The sequence below is a fragment of the Rutidosis leptorrhynchoides genome, chromosome 4 (assembly GCF_046630445.1).
Source record: "Rutidosis leptorrhynchoides isolate AG116_Rl617_1_P2 chromosome 4, CSIRO_AGI_Rlap_v1, whole genome shotgun sequence".
In the NCBI taxonomy this organism is placed as follows: Eukaryota; Viridiplantae; Streptophyta; class Magnoliopsida; order Asterales; family Asteraceae; genus Rutidosis; species Rutidosis leptorrhynchoides.
Window position 1 is genome coordinate 160,360,377 of NC_092336.1, and position 20,841 is coordinate 160,381,217.

The 20,841-nt window shown below is 36.7% G+C and overlaps 4 protein-coding genes across 4 annotated transcripts; 3 read left to right on the forward strand and 1 right to left on the reverse strand.

The window, feature by feature from the left end:
- The first annotated feature begins 279 nt into the window (after positions 1-279).
- Positions 280-1,507, forward strand: LOC139843527 (probable small nuclear ribonucleoprotein G). The gene is made up of 4 exons (XM_071833630.1): positions 280-411; positions 540-562; positions 1,038-1,159; positions 1,255-1,507. Exons 1-4 carry the CDS (start codon positions 377-379, stop codon positions 1,315-1,317), a joined length of 243 nt encoding a protein of 80 aa, XP_071689731.1. The 5' UTR covers positions 280-376; the 3' UTR covers positions 1,318-1,507.
- A 1,452-nt stretch (positions 1,508-2,959) lies between these two features.
- Positions 2,960-5,319, reverse strand: LOC139843567 (putative pentatricopeptide repeat-containing protein At3g11460, mitochondrial). The gene has a single exon (XM_071833678.1). The coding sequence runs from the start codon at positions 5,317-5,319 to the stop codon at positions 3,439-3,441; it is 1,881 nt and encodes a 626-aa protein (XP_071689779.1). The 3' UTR covers positions 2,960-3,438.
- A 1,050-nt stretch (positions 5,320-6,369) lies between these two features.
- Positions 6,370-10,839, forward strand: LOC139843204 (ABC transporter B family member 29, chloroplastic). Its single transcript, XM_071833269.1, has 10 exons — positions 6,370-6,923; positions 7,059-7,145; positions 7,612-7,719; positions 7,818-8,075; positions 8,207-8,290; positions 8,372-8,588; positions 8,930-9,015; positions 9,117-9,304; positions 9,472-9,601; positions 10,431-10,839. Exons 1-10 carry the CDS (start codon positions 6,378-6,380, stop codon positions 10,575-10,577), a joined length of 1,851 nt encoding a protein of 616 aa, XP_071689370.1. The 5' UTR covers positions 6,370-6,377; the 3' UTR covers positions 10,578-10,839.
- A 6,689-nt stretch (positions 10,840-17,528) lies between these two features.
- Positions 17,529-20,619, forward strand: LOC139840322 (F-box/kelch-repeat protein At1g57790-like). The gene is made up of 3 exons (XM_071830588.1): positions 17,529-17,774; positions 18,802-19,917; positions 20,344-20,619. The coding sequence occupies exons 1-2, from the start codon at positions 17,743-17,745 to the stop codon at positions 19,907-19,909; spliced, it is 1,140 nt and encodes a 379-aa protein (XP_071686689.1). The 5' UTR covers positions 17,529-17,742; the 3' UTR covers positions 19,910-19,917; positions 20,344-20,619.
- The last annotated feature ends 222 nt before the right edge of the window (positions 20,620-20,841 follow it).

The window sequence follows — 20,841 nt, forward strand, 5'->3', positions numbered from 1 at the left end:
TTCTTTTAAATGTAAATTAAATTAGATTTTTTTTCTTTTTATTTTTAATTTATTTTAATGAAGGAAAAATCTTATTTATGATGTTATCATTTTAAAATTTTAATATTAATAGATAGAAACTATAGATTTCAAAAGCAAATCCAAATACTCCCTTAAATCTTTATATCAATTTTAATTTTTAATTGTAATTTTAATTTAGCTTCTGTTTTCTTTTAAGTAAAGATAAAAATAAAATAAAATAAAAATCTGATGCGGAGTATATAAAACCCAGCGATGGATATTTGCATTAGGGTTTCTTTCTGCCTGCGCGCGATAAACCTCACAAAATAATCAACTTCAGTTTCTCTGCTTGTCTTTAAAAAATTAGGGTTTCGCCATGAGCAGATCAGGTCAACCTCCAGATCTCAAGAAGTAAACACTCTATTACTCTATTTATGTTTCCTATTAATCATTTTCTCGTTTTTTTTTTTTTTTTTTTTTTTTTTTTTTTACTTTCTTAATTCCTAATTTCTACCGTTTTCTCTTCAATTGAAACACAGGTACATGGACAAGCAACTACAGAGTAAGTTCTCGACTATTTTACGCAATTTCCATTGTTAATTTTGTGTTATTGGTTTCATTCCCGTCGTATTTATTGAAATTTGTAAATTAGGGCAAAAAGTCCCTTTTGGTCTTCACTGTCGTACCTAGTTACAATTAGTTTTGTTTGTGGAGCATTTGGTTTTTGGTCTGAGTTAGGTATAGCTTAAACATACACTTTATTTCCTGAATTTTATATGTATATAATATAATCTGTTTAGAGTTGTTAAAACCTTCAACAGATGTTAATATTATTAATGTCTAAATGGTGAATAATGGGATTAATGCCTGTTATTCATATCAAGTATGATGATAATTATAGTTGGACTTTGTTTCTATTTATGAGTAGGATTTTCTAGTTAGAAACCATATAGTGACTTGTTATGGTTACAACCAGTTAATGAAGAATGTGGTGTGATGCAAGAGTAACCTTTTAATTAACATTGTATGTATTGCAGTCAAGCTGAATGCTAACCGCACAGTGGTTGGAACACTTCGTGGTTTTGACCAGTTCATGAACCTGGTGATTGACAACACTGTGGAAGTTAATGGTGACGAGAAAAATGATATTGGCATGGTGGTAAGTATCTTTTCAACAAGACTAGAATATGAATCTTTATTATATTATTTCTATTATTTACAGACTGAAAAAGATCATCTTCCTTGTTTTCACAGGTCATAAGAGGGAATAGTGTGGTCACTGTTGAAGCGCTTGAGCCGGTCAGTAGAGGTCAATGATTTCAGAACCGTATTAGTATGATATTGGTGTATTATGTAATCGAGTTTCTATTTCCCAGAATGTTTCTTGTTATAACTGAAGCTGATTTGTGGCCAGTTTATTATCTAAATTGGTAAAACAAGCGGTGTATCAACTGCATTGTGACTTTTTATGTTATTAACCGAGTTCTTATTGATTTAGTTTTCATTCCATCTTTTGTATTCCAAAATTTATGTAATTTGCTTAATGTGGTTATTTTGCCAAACATACCTCACGGGTTGACTAGTCCTAGAGGTGACAAGATGGGCAGGTTAGATCAAGTCACGTGGACTAGGTAACTTGACAAAATTACTACATGTCTCTCCAAGGTTTATACTCTAATAATCTAGACGGATGGTATGAATATAATCTAATTTGAATGTTAAAAATTACTGTAAAATACAAGGATACACTTTGTAAAGTTCCATCAGGTCGATTTCTGTAACAGATAAAGAAGTCGTCCACGTTTCTTTTTTTTGTTTTTGTTTTTTGTTTTGTTTTCTTATAACTAATGAATCTTGTGTTCTGCATATTTGAATTTTAGTCATTCGAAAAACATTAATCATATGAGATAGGTTGCTTTGATTGTGCTGCTATATGGTTGTCTTTCTTTAATGGTAGTTAGGAGTCACTGACGGGGGTTCGAATGATGTCAGAACTCACTCATCCGACCATTTTTTGGGATGAACATTATAGTCTTACCGCTCCGTCCATTCGGAGGAAACTCTCAAGGCGAATCTATATGGGCATCGTGTGTAGTAAAACCCTCTTGGGTGAGGTTCGAATGCAAGATGTCCGCAGCCCCCGAGGCCCACGAAATGAGCGGGTAACATCAAGTGAAATATTTTGAAGTTTATTGGAATCGAACCCCTATGGGAAAGGTCATCACCAGTCTTTGTTTATAAGGTTGTCTTTTGTTCATATTGTTCATTTGTTTCCAAACAAATGAGTAGCCTTTTGTTCATTACCCCAACGTTTTAATCATCTATAGACAGATGGAACGCCAAATTCTTTTACGAACATAAATAAATAAACATCATAGTTAAATTTCAACGATATATTGTTGCTCCTTGTGTGCAGATGATGTAAATACAAATCTATATGTAAATGATGCATCTCTTAGTCAATACTTCGTTCTTTTATTTAGAATTATTAGTGACAACTATAACAAGGAAAACAGTTACTTAAGCAACCCACTTTGTTATTAGCAATAGTGTACGTGAGATCGGGTTATCAACTGTAAATTGTTATATTAAAGCAACACGATTAGAGTTTAAACTAGTTAATGGACTAAAATTTGTTATTAGTAATTCTAGTTCTTATTCTAATTCATTCATGATTATATTGATATGGACCATAGTTAGCATAACTAGAAAGAACCAACCAGCATATGAAGAGAAGAGAATACAGTCACAAGATCTGAACTCCAGACCTTTTGTATGATTATGAAGCACACTAACCACTAGGTTGTTACCGACTTATTTGTGATTATCGGAACTGATAAACATCTTCCAGGGGCGGCTGCCCACAGTGCCGCCACTGTCATACCGCCCCTGCAATTGTGTATTGACTAAAGTACTAACCTGTTGACTTAAAAAGTTAAATTGATCCAAATATTTCATCAATGAATGGTTGTAACTGGCTACATGCAGTTGTTCGCTAATCAACCTACAAAATACTCGTAATATAAAGTGCCAAAATCAACATTGCAAAATAACTACATGAAGATGTGTTTTGGTAAAAGGATACATGCTTTGTAATATTCCCTGTACCTACATTGTTTCCAAACCAGGTTTCGCACACCTTTCTGTTTATAAACCACTTAAATCCTCGTTCTATTCTGCCTGTTTATTAAAACCACACATCCATGTATATAAAATGAGGCCAGATAAGACCGTTTCAGCACCTGGCTATAAGACCGTTTCAGCACCATTCAGAAAATTGTTGCTGCTGTTTTTAATAACCAAATTATTTGACTTTGATCTGTTTCGGGGTTAACAATCAAATTAAAAGATGCACTTGTGTTGTTCCTTGATCTCCCTCATGAGCTTAAAGCCATGAACAACCTGGTCTATACTTCCAACACAGTAGGCACGCACAAATTACCAGTAGTCATTACATGAACAAGCTCCATCTTTAAAATGGTGAAAACGGGTCGGATCTCTAACAATAAACCGACGATCCACAACCTTACTGACCAACTTTATAAAAACATGACAATCTCCACATACCCGTAAATTCTTTATCACAAGAATATCTTGCCCGACATCAGTATTCAACAGCGCAAACGCAATAGCTAATCTCTCACTATGAACCAAACCAAAACTACTACTACTATTAACATTTACCAAATCATCAAGTCTATTAAGCATTGTATATATCTCATCTGTTTGTAAATGATTATGATCACCCGCAACAAAAAGATGAGTTTTTCCTTTATGTTCAACGTAGCTATAACCCGGATCTTTTCTCAGCCCTGTATTTTTCATCATGACCCGTACGCGTAGAATACCTTCTTTGTTATTGACTTCAGTGTATAAGTTTGATAGCAAAACATAGTACCCAATATTGGTTGGTTCAAGCTGAATCACACGGTCAAACGCCACCTCAGCTAGGTCAACATTCTTATGAATCTTGCAAGCACCCAAAAGAGCTCCCCAAACCGCACCATCAGGTTCCATCGGCATTGTTTTAATCAAGTTTTGAGCCTCGTTAAGTCGACCCGCCCGACCCAAAAGATCCACTACACACGAGTAATGTTCTGGACCCGGTTTCAACCCGTACTTCATCTTCATCGAATCAAAATAATCCAACCCTATATCAGTCAACCCAGCATGACTACACGCAGACAATACGCTAACGAAAACCGTCCCATCAGGCCTAATGTTGCACCTTATCATTTCATTAAAAAGATGAACAGCAGTTTCACCTAGACCATGCATCCCATAACCACCTATTATTGCGGTCCATGATACTAAATTCTTATCCAACAAGTTATCGAATATTTCTTTCGCTTTTAAAAGGTTACCACATCTAGCATACATGTTAATTAACGCGTTATTCACAAAAACATTATCTTTAAAAGAACTATTTTGTATCTTCTTTTCTATCTCTACACCAACTTTTTGGGCACCAAGGTGAGCACAAGACGATAACACACCAACGAGAGTTATCGGGTTAGGGTCCAAACCGGACGACTCAAGTTCCTTATAAAGTTCCAACACTTCGGTTGCATATCCATTTTGTGCATACCCTGAAATAATAGCATTCCATGTACCCAACTCTTTAACAACCATACCGTCAAAAAACTTCCTAGCAAGTTCTTTCGACCCACATTTCACATACATCGTAAGCAAACAATTCGCAACAAAAAACTCATTTCCCAACCCGTTTTTCGCTACAAACCCATGTAACGATTCTGCAAATTTCAAATGTTCACAATCACTACAACCTGGAATCAAACCCAACATTGTAACAGCATCAACACGAACACCCAAACCCCTCATTCTCCTAAACAACTCATACGCATCTAAAAACCGACCATTCTTCGTATACCCAGCCACCAATGCGTTGTAACAAACAGTCAGTTTTTGTGACTCAGGACTTTCGTCGAACAGTTTGCGTGCATCTGTAATAAAACAACATTTTCCATAGAAGGAAATCAGAGCTGTTTGCACAAAAGGTTCAGAATGACATCCGGTTTTGATGACGTGGCAGTGAAGCTGCGTGCCGGAGATTGGGAGTGATAGGACTGCGCAGGATTTAAGGGCGACCGGAAAAGTGAAGGCGTTGGGTCGGGTCCCAGATTGGAGCATTTGGCGGTAGAGAGTGATGCATTGGTGGTAGTTGCCGTGTTTGGTTAGCTCCCGGAGATGAGTGTTCCATGAGGTGGAAGTGGTGTTGGTTACGGTGGCGATGGTGGTGGGAAAATGGTGGGAAAGGTGGTTGGTTGTGGTTTTGAAAGTGAAGGACTGTTTGGTCATAGCAGAATACTGCTAGGTGCTCTGTGTATGTTTCATTTAACTATACATGGAGATAGAGATAGAGATATCAATTATCGATGGTTAATTACCATTTTGAGATAAACGGATAAATAATTCGGAGCAAACACATTTTTACTTTTAGTTAGTTTAATAATGGTTGAATAATAACATTTTCAGCCCGTTAACATATATCTTAATATTTATTTTTGCACATTAACATTTATTTAAAGAGTTTGTGTAATCAGAGCCTTAAGGGCTTATACTTAAGAATTTTTTAATGTATAATTTGTTGTACACCAAGTTAATGGGTGAGGTGGTTTTTAAAATTCAATAGGTGGTTACTAAAATGTACAATACTTTAATTCATATCATGGTCTCTTAAAGATAGCCTTTAGGACTAATGTTAGAAAAACTCGTCACACCACTAAATACTAAGTGGTTAAAAATGTGTGGCTCAAAATTGCTTATCTGCTTATCTAAAAAAAGCGTTTAGTGTTGGTTTCATCCAAAATATAACTCGTTGCACTCACGCAATCGTAATTGTTGCATATCATCGGTAACCAAAAACCTTCTCCACCGATTACTATCGTTGCATTGAACTCAAATCAACTCTTTCATGTATTTGATCCTTTGTCGTTTGAATCATAACTATTCCTTCGTGGTTCGAATATCGATTCTAATCGTATGTTCAGATTCACTTTCTTCGTCACAAACTCAGATCCACTCGTTTAGATATTATTTACCTGTGCTTAGTGGTTATTTATTTTACGGAATCAGATAATAATTAAATAACTAGACTTTAGCAATTACGAGTACTCCGTTTAAAAAAAAAAGAAAAAAAAAACATTAAGGGATAATAATCAATTAATTTAACCCCGTTTTTTCTTCTTATAACCTCATTTTGCTCCATCTTTTTCTCTTTTTATCAACTTCTTCCTCTTTTAAAAAGTAAATAAATAAACTAAATATAAAAAATAAAAATTGTTTAGTCTTAAACGATATCGTTAGGGTTTAGGCGGGAACAGATATTTACTCCAGTAACCAAAATGATCCTTCTAATGCCACCATCATCTTCATCCCTCAAATTAAACCCTAAATCATTTCAACTAAATTCAACCCGTACCAGAAATCCGCACATCACAAAACGTCATAATCAATATAAACCCTACCACCTCACTCCAATTTCATGTTCAATTAAATCATCCACGTCACTCAATTCAGTTAAACCCTACGTTCAATCAGAATGGAAAACAATCCTCAACGGCTGGATTTGGAGCGCTGTTTCAGTTTACTCTTTATCAAAAATCGTGCCAAAAGTTGGAAACTTATCTGCCGTGAAAAGTGTTGAACTACTGAGAAATGAGAGTTTGGTGATTGGGGCTTTCGTTTTGGCTCGCTTGGTATCAAATTACTTGCAGCAATCGTTGCTTTGGGAAGCTTCACTTCTATCAGTTTATAAAGCTAGGGTTTTTGTGTTTGAAAGGGTTTTGAAGAGAGATTTAGGGTTTTTTGAAGGTGGTGATGGGAAGTCAGTTGGTGATGTTGCTTATAGGATTACTGCTGAGGCTTCTGATGTTGCAGATACGGTTTACGCTGTGTTGAATGTCGGTATTTTTTGTTTCAATTTTTATTGATGTTTATGTTTGTATGCGTAGATGCTATGGACTTGTAATGTTAATTACATTACTTTAATAGCTATTACTTCAAACTTTTAATAATGCTGTTGTATGTAATTGTAGACCATCGTGCCCAGTTCCCTGCAACTATTAGCAATGGCTAATCAGATGGTGGTTATCAGCCCTGTTCTGTCATTAGTTTGTGCCTTGGTAAGCTGATGTTTTTCTTCATTTGTTGTTACAGTATCATCCGCTTTGTAAAATATAACTAATGGTTTTGTCTGGAGGTGGCATAATGGGTGGGTCGAGAGGGTTGCGTGGTGTGTAATTCTTTCTATGGTCTTAGCGGTAGCTGATAGGTCACTTCATATAGGTCAAAATCCTATTTTTCCATATATTTATGGATAATTAGTGTGTCATATATGATAACTCAGTTACTGTATATCTTTTCAATAATTATCTGAATTGTGAATAAATCGAATTAGGAATTCCATGCATTTTAAACACACTTTTGCCATTTTGACCCATTTTGACACCTGTTGTTGGGTGCAAAGGCTTCCCTCTCGACCCTTGCAATGCTAAGAAGATTTGTTGCACTGAATTTGTGTCCGTTTTGATTCTGTTTATGTTAATGGTTTATTCAGTTCTATAGTAATGTTGTCTGAACTCTCTGAAGGTGATACCACTGATGGCCTTGGTGAGTACTTATCTTGGTGAAAAGCTTCGTGATATATCAAATAAAGCTAATTTAAGCATTGCTGCTCTCTCAGCCTATCTTAATGAGGTATGCTTGATGAAAATCTTGTACTATATGTTCTCCACTTGTTCTTTCTGGAATTTTTCGATAAATATTTTAAATATTGAGGACTTGATGTACTTTAGGTCCTGCCCGCAGTCCTTTTTGTGAAGGCAAACAATGCAGAATATAGTGAATGTATGAGATTCGAGAGGCTTGCTCAAGATGATCTATATGAACGTTTAGATAAAAAGAGAATGAAGGCATTGGTTCCTCAGATGGTACAGCTAACTTTATTTGGGATGCTACTTCTGATTTTTATGGGCTCATCGGTGGCTTCATGTAATTGTTCTAGTGTGGTTTCGTTCTTAACATCTTTGGTTCTCTTGATTGAACCACTTCAGGTTATTCACTTCCCCACTTTCATTAAAATTTTCTTTATCTCATACATCACTTTCATTATCCTCTGTATCCTGTCGCCTTTTCATGTGCATACTTCAATTGAAATGTTTAAATTTTGATAAAAATGGCATAGGATGTGGGAAAAGCGTACAATGAGCTAAAGCAAGGAGAGCCTGCTATTGAGCGCTTGTTTCAACTTTCAAGTTTTCAGCCCAAGGTAAAATTAACTCTATGTGGTTAACATAGTAAAAAAGTAATTGATTTTGATGTTTAAATAATGTTTGTTACATCTGTCTAGGTTATTGAGGAACTAAATGAAGTTCATTTAGAGTCTGTTGCAGGAGAGGTTAAATTCTGTGAAGTCTCATTTAGATACAGTGACAGTACGCCTCTCGTATTAAACAAGATTGATCTTAATATAAAAGCTGGAGAGACAGTCGCTCTTGTGGGACCCTCAGGGGGAGGAAAAACGACCCTCGTAAAGTTGCTTCTTCGCCTCTATGATCCTATATCTGGTATGATGTCGGGAATGTCAAAAGTAATACTAGAGGTTGCAATTTCTTTATTAATGGGTCGATTCAGGTTAAAGTGTATTTTTAACGCCTAAAACCTCATATGTCATTTGATAAGAATTTGGTTAATAACTGAAAAAAGATGATATTTTATCTTAAAAAGTTATTTAAATAAGTGAACATAAGTATTTTAGGTCTACCAAATCCATTAAAAATACATGTTCTGACTTGAACTCGTCTTGACCCTGTTACCCAACCCATCTACTTTGTCACCTCTTACTAGTAATCTCTATAACTGATTAATTTTAGATATATATGTAATGCTGAAATATCGTTGTTAATAGGTTGTATTCTCCTTGATAACCATGATATTCGAAGTATCTCTTTGGAAAGTTTAAGGACACATGTTGGATTGGTTACGCAGGACACTGTAAGTACCTAAATAGATAATTAACATATCAATAAATAACATAGTTAAGTAGTTTACACTTGTCTGGTCTTATCTTCCTGATTGTTTGAATGGGTCGTCAGACACTTTTTTCAGGGACAATTGCTGAAAATATTGGGTACCGAGATCTGATAACTAAAATTGATATGGAGAGAGTGAAGGTTGCAGCACAAATGGCAAATGCAGTTGAATTCATTGAAACACTCTCTGAAGGATATGCTACTAATGTGGGACCCAGAGGCTCACTTTTAAGTGGAGGTCAAAGGCAAAGGTATTTATTGATTAATACCCTTCACCCCTTGTAGTCCCTAATGTTGATATTATCTACCCATTTGACTGATTTTTTGTTATCTTTTTTTCTTTTCTTCCCATTATAGATATAATATACTATGAAGACCCACTTATAATTAAATTGATCAAAAGTATTTATTAACGCAGATTAGCTATTGCGAGAGCTCTGTATCAGAATCCTTCGATCCTCGTTTTAGATGAAGCAACTTCTGCACTGGATACAAAATCTGAGATGTTGGTGAGACAAGCTTTGCAGCGCTTGACGAAAGATCGTACTGTAAGTACAAACTGCTGATGACCATTTAAATAATCTAATCTTACTTTCCTATAGATAAAAATTTCCTCCCGTCAAAGGGTAAATTAGTACTCCAACTTATAAAACTTATCTAAATATGAAAATGGGTCAAAAGTCTCACCTAGTGTATTCAGAATGTAGCACACAGTTCATAAAGAGTTTTATCAGAATTAATTAGATCAAATATGTTATTTGATTTAGACAACACGTTACAGGGCTTCTAAATCAATTTTGACGGTGACGTGGCAAAATTTGACGCCCTTAACGCCCCGTAACAGGGCGTTAGTCTATTTCATGACGGGCAAATGGTAATTTTGACACCCAATCAAATTTTTGCACCTCATTTTCACTTTATTTATATATTTTTTTCCACCAAACTTCCGATTATAGTTTACCAAATCATCCAAAAGCTTTCGACTCAAATTTGACACTCAAATGACACCATAACTTACTTCAAAATTCGACACTCAAATTTGACGCTCAAATTTGACACTCACCATAAATTACCTTCAAAAATTTGACACTGTAATGTCATAGTCAAAATCTCCCATCTCCTATCGAAACACCAAATTTGGCTCTACATCACAATCATGGTAACGTGTGATCTTATAACCTTAATTTATGAAATTCACTGAAGGAAATTAAAACACCCGTCGATGTTATGACTTGTGAGTCTATGACCGAGCGTCCGAGCCTGCCTGCCTTCCTAGCCCATTGTACCACCTCTATCACGTTTTCTGTTTGTTATACTAATGGTATGTTGATCATGGTTTAATAAATTTTAGTGACTTATTAAGGTTGAATCATGTAGGTTATTGTCATTGCCCATCGCTTGGAAACTGTTCTAATGGCAGAACGAGTTTTTTCTATTAATGATGGAAAACTACAGGAGATTCCTCGCTCATCTCTTTTGGTTGCTCAGCATGATTCGCTGGCATCAAGTGGCCTTCTCATCTAGTTAGCATTTCATCACCTAAAAGAAAGCGTCTCGTAAGCTTTTTGCATTCAGAATGATTCAATTTTTACAAAAAAGAAAAAGAAAAAGTGCTAGGTTTTTTGACTTTTTCTTACCTTTGGTCCAGCATCATCGTTTGAGGTTAAGCTCATTTAGACCATGTTAACAATAGCTGGCAGAGGTTGACTTTTACTCTTTTAGTGATTAGCCGTTCATTGACATGTTAACGATGTATGGCCTGCATTTCTGTGAATTATTAAATAATACAATGATTTCTTAATATTTACATTAATCTTTAAGGAAAATATTATGTTGAGAATAACATCTAACATGTTTAAGATTCTACATACTTATCATTTTTGCTTCTGATACATCATCTTAATGTCCAAAAGTGTTATTTTGATGTTAAGTTAAACTTGTACAATTGAAACTTACGTCAAAGATTTTGGCAGAGCTAAGAGAATACTACTCCGTATAACATAAGACACCAACGTTGATTGATGGTTTCCAGTGGTTTCCAGCCTAATCTTTCTAGATGTTCAAAGTAAGACATCTTTGAACAACTCATGAAGAAGAAGCAAACTTGAACACGATGACGGCCGCCAACTTCCGCCAACTTCCGCCAACCTTCCTCGTTCACACCTATCTACCGCTATAAGATCTTAGCTATAAATAGAGGTGCAAACCTCAGTTGTAAATCATCCCAAATCACTCAGAGAAGTGTAATCACAACCTTGAAAGTGTGTGTGAGTTTGAGAGTTTTTTTTTAGAGTTTTGTAATACTCGTGTAATCTATTCTTGTGAGTAATAGAGTTATTTTCTCTCAAATTTGTGTCTCTCAACGTCCAGGCGATCCTCTCTTCCTAACAAGTGGTATCAAGAGCTTGGTTAGAGACGTTGGTTGAGTTTTTGGGTCTTCTGAAGTTTCCTCAAAAATCCAATTTTGAGTGTACCATTGGATTCGTCTCGTCGAACCGAGTCCAACGCAAAAAACGGTGACTTAAACGGAGTTATAACGAGCCCAGAAAACGCGGTCAAAGTTTGGTCAACTCGCCGGAGAAGACGACCGTTGCCGGAATTTTCGGCGGAGAAGAAAGTTCTGTAGCAATTCACTGTAGCAGTCCTGTAGCAATTCACTGTAGCAGCTGGCGACAATGTAGCATGCAAGTTCCTGTAGCAGTACTGTAGCAATTCTGAAATTTTACAATTTGGTCCCTGAAATTTTCAGAAATTCATTTTTGGTCCCTGAAGTTTATAAAAATTATAATTTTGCCCCGTAAGTGAAATTTAAGCCGCGAAGTGTCTATTCCACCATTTTCAACCGTTCCGGACGTAACGGTGATCTTTGTTTTCTACAATTCAACCCCGTTTGTGTTGAAAAATTATTTGTAAGGTGATAATGTTCATAGAAGAGTCAACATCATCTTCGGGAGCTATGATTATGCTCACAGCCACAAACTACACGATGTGGAAACCTCGGATGGAAGATCTCCTCAGCTGTAAGGATTTGTTCGATCCTATTGAATTGAAGGGTATAAACCCTGATTCTGCCAAAGAGAAAGAGTGGAAGAAATCAAACCGAAAAACTATTGGTCAGATCCGTCAATGGATTGATCATAGTGTCTTCCACTATGTTGCACAAGAGACAGACGCATATATCCTCTGGAAAAAATTGGAGGACATGTACCAGGCCAAGACTGCTCGGAATAAAGCCCTGTTGATGAGGCGTTTAGTCAACATGAAGCTTAAAAGTGGAACTTCAGTTGCCGAGCATACCAGTGAGTTCCAGAGCTTGGTCAACCAGTTATCGTCTGTAGAGATGCCGCTTGGCGATGAAGTTCAGGCGCTATTGCTACTTAGTTCTCTTCCCGATAGTTGGGAAACGCTGGTAGTAACACTCAGCAACTCAGCCCCGAATGGCAAACTTACCATGTCAATGGTCAAGGATGCCCTATTCAGTGAAGAGGCAAGGAGAAAGGACATAGGCACATATCAGACCCATGCCTTTGTCACAGAGAATCGGGGGAGACAGCGAATGAGTAGCAAAAATAAATGGAGAGGCAGAAGCAAGAGCAGGGGCAGGTCAGCTGATGGCAGAAAACCAACATATAAATGCCATCATTGTGGATTAGAGGGACATATGAAGAAGAACTGCTACCGGTTGAAAGAGGAACAAAGTCAAAGCAGTTCACAGCCGAAGAATAAGGGTGGAGAAACATTAGTTACTATCATTGGTGATGTAACTTATTGTTCAACCCATGATGAGACATGCATTCACGTCTCACGAGAAGACACGGAATGGGTGGTAGATACTGCAGCTTCGTACCACGTGACTCCATACAAGGAATACTTCACAACATACAAAGTTGGTGACTTTGGAGTTGTGAAGATGGGAAATTCCAGTTCCGCTGATATTGTCGGAATTGGTGATGTCAAGATAAAGACAAGTTCCGGGAGCACAATCACTCTGAAGGATGTCCGTCATGTGCCAGATCTTCGGCTGAATTTACTTTCTGGGGTAGCTCTCGACAAACAGGGCTATAATAGTCATTTCAGTAGAGGCACATGGAAATTATCAAGAGGCGCTATGATAGTCGCACGAGGACACATTTTTGGCACACTGTACAAGACTCATGTGAAGATCTGCACAGACAGCATTAATGTTGCAGAAAAGGAAGCTTCACAAAATTTATGGCACCAGAGACTCGGTCACATGAGTGAGAAAGGGTTGTCTACCCTAATAAAGAAGGAGCTTATCAATGTAGACAAGGACGCTGCACTAGATCCTTGCAATCATTGTTTGTTTGGTAAGCAGCATAGAGTCTCGTTTAACTCCTCTTCAACGAGAAGATCAGAGTTACTCAGTCTGGTACACTCTGATGTTTGCGGTCCCTTGGAGGTTGAATCAATTGGCGGCAACCGATACTTTCTAACGTTTATCGATGATGCTTCTCGAAAGGTGTGGGTATATTTCTTGCGGACGAAGGACCAGGTTTTCGATTACTTTAAACAGTTCCATGTCATGGTAGAACGTGAGACAGGAAAGAAGTTAAAGTGTCTTCGATCCGACAACGGCGGTGAATACTCTTCCAGGCAGTTCGATGCCTATTGTAGATCATAGGGCATCCGACATGAGAAGACAGTTCCACGTACCCCTCAACACAATGGTATAGCAGAAAGAATGAACCGAACAATCATGGAACGTGTTCGGAGCATGCTCAGTATGGCTAAGCTGCCAAAGCCATTCTGGGGAGAAGCAGTCAGAGCCGCATGTTACTTGATCAACCGATCTCCATCAGTACCACTGATTTTTGAAGTTCCGGAGAAACTTTGGTCTGGAAAGGATCCATCATACTCTCACTTAAGAGTATTTGGATGTTTTGCTTACGCACATGTATCCAAGGAGCTCAGACAGAAGCTAGATGAAAGGACCACTCCATGCATATTCATAGGCTATGGAGATGAAGAATTTGGATATAGATTATGGGATCCAAAGGAGAAAAAGGTGATCAGAAGTAGGGACGTGGTGTTCCATGAAATCCAAACAATAGAAGATATTGAAAAGCCCACAATATCTCAGAAGTCAAATGTTGCTGCTCAGGTGCCAGAGGCAACAACAGAATCATTCATGAGAAATGAACTTTCAGTGCAAGATGAAATACCGGAAGTAGAAGATAATGAGGAAAATGACGGTGCTGAGCAGGGGGAGCCACAACCCCATCTGCCAGACGTTCCAGAACCATCACAAGGCGAAGATGATGGTGGATCTCCTCAGTATATTCCAGAAGTTCGTAGATCTGAACGAGGTCGGATTCCATCGAGTAGATATCCGGAATCCGAGTACCTTCTACTTACTGAAAATGGAGAACCAGAGAGTTTTCATGAAGCAGTATCTCATAAGGACAAAGAAAAATGGTTGCTCGCAATGCAGGATGAGATGGATTCTCTACAGAAAAATCAAACTTATGAGATTATAGAACTTCCACGCGGGAAGAAGGCACTGAAAAATAAATGGGTGTTCAAGCTGAAAAAGGATGGCAGCGGAAAAGTGGTGAAATACAAAGCACGACTTGTAGTCAAAGGATTCCAACAGAAAAAGGGATTGATTTTGACGAGATATTTTCACCAGTAGTCAAGATGACTTCAATTAGAGTCATACTTGGATTGGTCGCAAGTATGAACTTGGAGCTTGAACAGATGGATGTAAAGACAGCTTTTCTTCATGGAGATTTACAAGAAGAAATTTACATGGAGCAGCCGGAAGGTTTTGAGGTTTCAGGAGATAACCTCGTATGCAAGCTGAAGAAAAGTTTGTACGGTTTAAAGCAGGCACCTAGGCAGTGGTACAAGAAGTTTGACTCGTGCATGGTGAATCAAGGGTACAAGAAAAATGCAGCAGATGAGTGTGTCTACATTCAGAAGTTTTCTGAAGGAAATTTCGTTGCTCTTCTACTATATGTAGACGATATTTTGATCGTAGGGAAAGACGCAACGAAGATCAACCAGCTGAAGAAGGAACTCTCGAAGTCTTTTGACATGAAAGACTTAGGACAGGCTCAACAGATTTTGGGAATGCAGATAACCCGAGACAGGAAGAATAAAAGGTTATGGCTATCTCAGGAGAAGTATATTGAACGAGTGATTTCACGTTTCAATATGAACAATGCCAAACCTGTTAGCATTCCATTAGCCAACCATTTCAAGTTAAGCAAGAGTTCTTGTCCCTCATCCAAGGAAGAGATCGGGGAGATGTCTTCAGTACCATATTCTTCAGCAGTTGGAAGTTTGATGTATGCAATGGTGTGTACAAGGCCCGATATTGCTCATGCAGTGGGAACGGTGAGTCGTTTTCTCTCCAACCCTGGGAAAGAGCATTGGAATGCGGTAAAATGGATTCTTAGATATCTTAAAGGTACAACAAATCTATGTCTTTGTTACGGGGAAGCAGATCCAATCTTGGAAGGCTATACAGATGCGGATATGGCCGGAGATCCTGATAGTAGGAAATCTACTTCAGGATTCATTTACACTTTTGCAGGAGGAGCTGTTTCATGGCAGTCAAGACTACAGAAGTGTGTTGCATTATCCACAACTGAAGCAGAGTATATTGCTGCCGCAGAAGCTGGAAAAGAAATGTTGTGGTTAAAGCGTTATCTTCAAGAATTTGGAATCAAGCAAAAGGAGTACAAGGTATATTGTGACAGTCAGAGTGCTCTAGATTTGAGCAAGAACTCCATATACCATTCCCGTACAAAACATATTGATATTCGCTATCATTGGATACGCGAGGTAATTGATCGACAACTGTTGAGACTAGTGAAGATCCATACAAAGGAGAATCATGCGGATATGTTAACAAAGGTGGTGACTCGAGAGAAGTTGGAGTTATGCAGAGACATAACTGAAATGTTTGTGGATTTGGCTGGAGGGGGAGAATTGATGGTTTCCAGCCTAATCTTTCTAGATGTTCAAAGTAAGACATCTTTAAACAACTCATGAAGAAGAAGCAAACTTGAACACGATGACGGCCGCCAACTTCCGCCAACCTTCCTCGTTCACACCTATCTACCGCTATAAGATCTTAGCTATAAATAGATGTGCAAACCTCAATTGTAAATCATCCCAAAATCACTCAGAGAAGTGTAATCACAACCTTGAGAGTGTGTGTGAGTTTGAGAGTTTTTTTTTTTTTTTTTTTGAGTTTTGTAATACTCGTGTAATCTATTCTTGTGAGTAATAGAGTTATTTTCTCTCAAATTTGTGTCTCTCAACGTCCAGGCGATCCTCTCTTCCTAACATTGATATCCGATAGAAAACTACTTGCGTAGTACAGCAAGAAAAAAAAATGGTTGTATGCTCCTCGAACTTCTTTTTGAAAATACAGTAATCGATTCGATAATCATTATAAATAAACACTCTAAAGTTTAATAATGTATCTAAAGTTTAATAATGTACATTGTCGTATTACTTTTTTACACACAAAAATTTGAGAGTATGTTTGTTGATAATTGCACTATATAATTTGAGAAGAATATTAAGTAAAATGAAGTTATGAAGGTGTTCAATTGTTAAGAAAGTGATTGACCAATAAAAATATGGAGTAGCAGTGGGGTGCTGACATTGGGGCAGTAGTAGATATCGGATGTAGATGACAGAAAATATTCTTTTGTCGTATCATCATAGGTTTACAATTTAGAAATGCACGAAGTTTTTAAAAAAATAGAATGTATGTTTAAGCATTTATTGTAATGTGTCAATTTTTCATATTATACATCACTCTTCATATTTAAATTCAGGAATTATTTATGGAAATGTATAATTTTATATTGGAAATATTAACTTTCCGCTTAAGGTTTAACAAAAGTCGGGTATGATTATCATTTTCCTTAAAAATTTATGGACATTCTGGATAAACTAAATGTTCTCTCTCTCAACTAATTTTATGGACAGTTAATTTACAATATTCTAAATATTGAACGTAAACATTTAGGTGTTGTTTGTTGTTAAAAATGGTTTTGTCTGAAGATCTGCGGATCATGTCTGTAAAAAAGGTTTTAGCATAAAGGTATGTATGCTAAATAATGAATAATGTTTATTTTTATGTGTGTAAAATAATTAAATTATGTCTGTAGCATATTTCTAAGTCTGTGAGATTACGTACAGAATAGAATATTATTTTATGTTATGTTTTAAAAAAAATAAAACAATAACAAAAATGTCTGCAAACATAGAAGTAGAAATAAAATATAATAAGGTTTTCAGACTAAAAACACGGATAACCAACACAAGAAAAGTGAGTAACACAATATAACCACCAAAGAATGAGTTGTGATTCCCACGCAGATCTAGTTTCAGACACATCACACCACCTCTACCGCGTGTTTGCCACGTACCATATATATACCCAATCAAAATTCTCCATGTCAACAATCAATCAAATTACTCACATCCAATTGGTTGCCACACATACTTACACTGTACCGCATCATATCTGATCCCAGCTCCCTCTTATTTTACACGTGTTATACTAATACACATTCACGTTGTGACAACCGTCTTTCTCAATATCATTATTTCTATCTCTCACACACATAGTGAGACACCGCAATAATACACACAGTTATACATACAGTGCTGTTGTGAGAGAAAGCTTAAATTGATCGTGATTATGGCAGGAAGGAAGAGAAAGAGACTTAAATTGTAAGTTTCTGATAGCGAATTTACTGTTAATTCAATCAATTTTGTGTTTTACTTTCTGAATTCTTCTTTAGGTTTTAATGAATTTGGGGATTTGTGGTTGTTGAGATGAAATCGATGTTTATAGTAACAAATTGAGCTGTGAAATGTGTGTAATTGAAGTTAAATTGGATTGATTTGACCAGAATTTGAGAATTTTGTGTATAATGTGATACTCTGTTGGTAGTTGGCGATTCTTTAAGATTTAATTGAGCCTCTGCCCTGAATGTATTTCAATTGATTGGTTTAAGCATTTGTAAGGCAATTTTGTTAGTGTTGAAGTATTGTAATTTAGGTAAATTTTCAAAATTTTATAGGTTTTAGGGTTTATGATTCAGATACATTGATTCGGTAAGGCAATCAACCAATCATCATGAAAAATCTTCAATTTTTATATACCTTTATCAATTATTATTTGAATTTGAATTTTGTCTATGTAACCTATGAAACTAGTAAGATTTATAGAAATTAATAGAAGATTAGTAACCGAAGATGCCGTTGGTTTGATGTTGAATCTATAACGTGGTTTAGTAATGTCGATTACTTGCTTCATGTGGTAAACAATTAAACTCTAAGCATTTAGGATGATTGTGATCAGAATTGTATGGATTGTTTGCAGTGCTCTCTTAAACATCATTAATTGTTTTAAGCATTTGTAAGGCACTTTGTTTGTGTTGAAGAATGTCAATTTATGTAAATTATCATGATTTTAGGCTTTAGGGTTTATGGTTTAGATACATTAATTCGATAAGGTAATCAACTAATTCTCATGATAAATCTTTGATTTTTATATGTCTTTGCCATTAATTATATGAATCTGTCTCTGTAACCATTCCAATTAGTAAAATGATAAGGATAGGTAGAAGAATAGTAACTGAACACGCTGCAGGTTTGATTTTTTTGAACCTAGAACAGAGTGCTCTATTAAACATCACTGATGAAATTATACATAACCAGTGTTGAGTGTTTTATATCATTTTGTGCTTGATAGGTTAACAGCAACGTACAAGGATGATACAAAACTTTCAACGAGCGGAAATAAGGAGCAGGAAGAAGAAGAGGCGTGGTCTTTCCTTCCAGTCGAACTCCTTGAATTTATAATATCACAATTAACGTTAAGGGACAACATTCGCACTTCTGCAGTATGCAAAAGATGGTTGTCAGTAGCTTTATCAGTCAGAGTGGTCAACAAGCCACCATGGCTTATGTACTTCCCAAAACTTGGTCACCGTTTCGAGTTTTATGACCCTTCACAACGCAAAACATACTCTCTTGAATTACCCGAGTTACATGGTTGCAGGATTTGTTATAATAAAGACGGTTGGTTGTTGCTTTACAAACCAAGAACCCAACGGGTCCTATTCTTTAACCCATTTACCCGAGAAATGATTAAATTGCCAAGGTTTGAGATGACTTATCAAATTGTGGCGTTTTCGACATCCCCTAAGTTTCCCGACTGCATTGTTTTTACAGTTAAGCATGTTAGTCCTACTGTTGTTGCTATCAGCACTTGTCATCCAGGAGCAACAGTTTGGACTACAGTTAACTACCATAACCGATTACCGTTTGTAAGCAGTATTTGGAATAAACTTGTTTTTTGCAATGGATTGTTCTATTGTTTAAGCCTAACCGGATGGCTGGGGGTTTATGACCCGCATGAGCTGACTTGGACTATCCGTATTGTCCCTCCACCCAGGTGTCCTGATAATTTCTTCGTTAAAAATTGGTGGAAAGGGAAGTTTATGGCTGAGCATAAAGGTGATATCTTTGTTATATACACTTGTTATAGTGAAAACCCGATTATCTATAAGTTGGATCAGGCAAATAAAGAATGGGTTGAAATGAAAACACTTGAAGGTGTGACACTGTTTGCCAGCTTTTTGTCATCCCATGCAAGAACTGACCTTTCGGGGATGATGAGGAATAGCGTCTATTTCTCTAAAGTTCGGTTTTATGGAAAACGGTGTATATCATACTCGTTAGATCACCAACGATACTACCCGCGGAAGCAGTGTCATGATTGGGGAGAACAAGATCCGTTTGAGAGCATATGGGTCGAACCACCGGAAGATATTTCAACATTCAACTGGGAAGACTAATGTAACAGGTAATATTTCATGCAACTGTTTATAAATACCAACTACAGGTGGCAATATTTGCGGGTCAGTAATGGATCTGAATGGGCTCAAGTTGTAACTCGTCATTTTAGTATGGACAATTGGACAGATTGGGTTAGCTTGGCCCAAGAATTCAACTTTGGGCCAACTTTAACCTGCTCGGCTCATTCACTAAATAATCTACAATTTCTTATTAAAGAAATCCAGGAGGCTGTATGCAAAAAGATATCAACTTTGGGCGAACTTTAACCCGCTCGGCCCATTTGAGTTGTTTAAGATAAAAATAACCCATATTAAACCCAACATTTAGTAAATGGGTCGAAATTGCACCTCTAAAAGCAACTGTCAAGTTTTTTCTGAACCACATACTTGACCTATTTCAGTTTGTTACTAAATGTTCTATTTTCCTGCTGCAGTGTTTTTAGATAAATTATTATCCATCAAGAGTGGAGTTCTGCTGAATAAAGCTACCAGATGTTCGCCTATGGTATCTCAAACTCAATAAACATCCAAATCCAAATATATCATGGATAAACATGGAAATTTGTGTATCCTTAGGACATCAAGTATAAATGTTTACTAATATAGTAAATTATGTAATAGGCAACTTAGTTTAATAATTGTTTCCTAGTTATTCATGACATTGCTTGTTTAAACTTGAACTGTTGAACATAGGGATTAGTATGCAGATTTAAGCATAACGCGTTTCGTGTGAACTCTCTTTACCATCACGTTACTAATCCCGTGTCTTAAACGAATAAAAGTATGGCAAATCATACATAAGTGATCGGTTGATCACAATCAGCTAACAGAGATTCACTTGTGGGCAAGAGTGATTTTAGTTGGTTCAATATGAGAGTATGAATTACTATGATCTACATTATAGAATAATAAGGATCAAACATTTTAACATA

Bases quoted from the DNA above. Each gene is read 5' to 3' on its own strand.
- LOC139843527 (XM_071833630.1), top strand. From the start codon at position 377: ATGAGCAGATCAGGTCAACCTCCAGATCTCAAGAA. The intron at 412-539 runs GTAAACACTCTA...ATTGAAACACAG, and splicing joins CAACCTCCAGATCTCAAGAA to GTACATGGACAAGCAACTAC. The intron at 1,160-1,254 runs GTAAGTATCTTT...TTGTTTTCACAG, and splicing joins AAAATGATATTGGCATGGTG to GTCATAAGAGGGAATAGTGT.
- LOC139843567 (XM_071833678.1), bottom strand. From the start codon at position 5,319: ATGACCAAACAGTCCTTCACTTTCAAAACCACAACCAACCACCTTTCC.
- LOC139843204 (XM_071833269.1), top strand. From the start codon at position 6,378: ATGCCACCATCATCTTCATCCCTCAAATTAAACCCTAAATCATTTCAA. The intron at 8,589-8,929 runs GTATGATGTCGG...CGTTGTTAATAG, and splicing joins CCTCTATGATCCTATATCTG to GTTGTATTCTCCTTGATAAC. The intron at 9,305-9,471 runs GTATTTATTGAT...TTATTAACGCAG, and splicing joins AGTGGAGGTCAAAGGCAAAG to ATTAGCTATTGCGAGAGCTC.
- LOC139840322 (XM_071830588.1), top strand. From the start codon at position 17,743: ATGGCAGGAAGGAAGAGAAAGAGACTTAAATT. The intron at 17,775-18,801 runs GTAAGTTTCTGA...TGTGCTTGATAG, and splicing joins AAGAGAAAGAGACTTAAATT to GTTAACAGCAACGTACAAGG.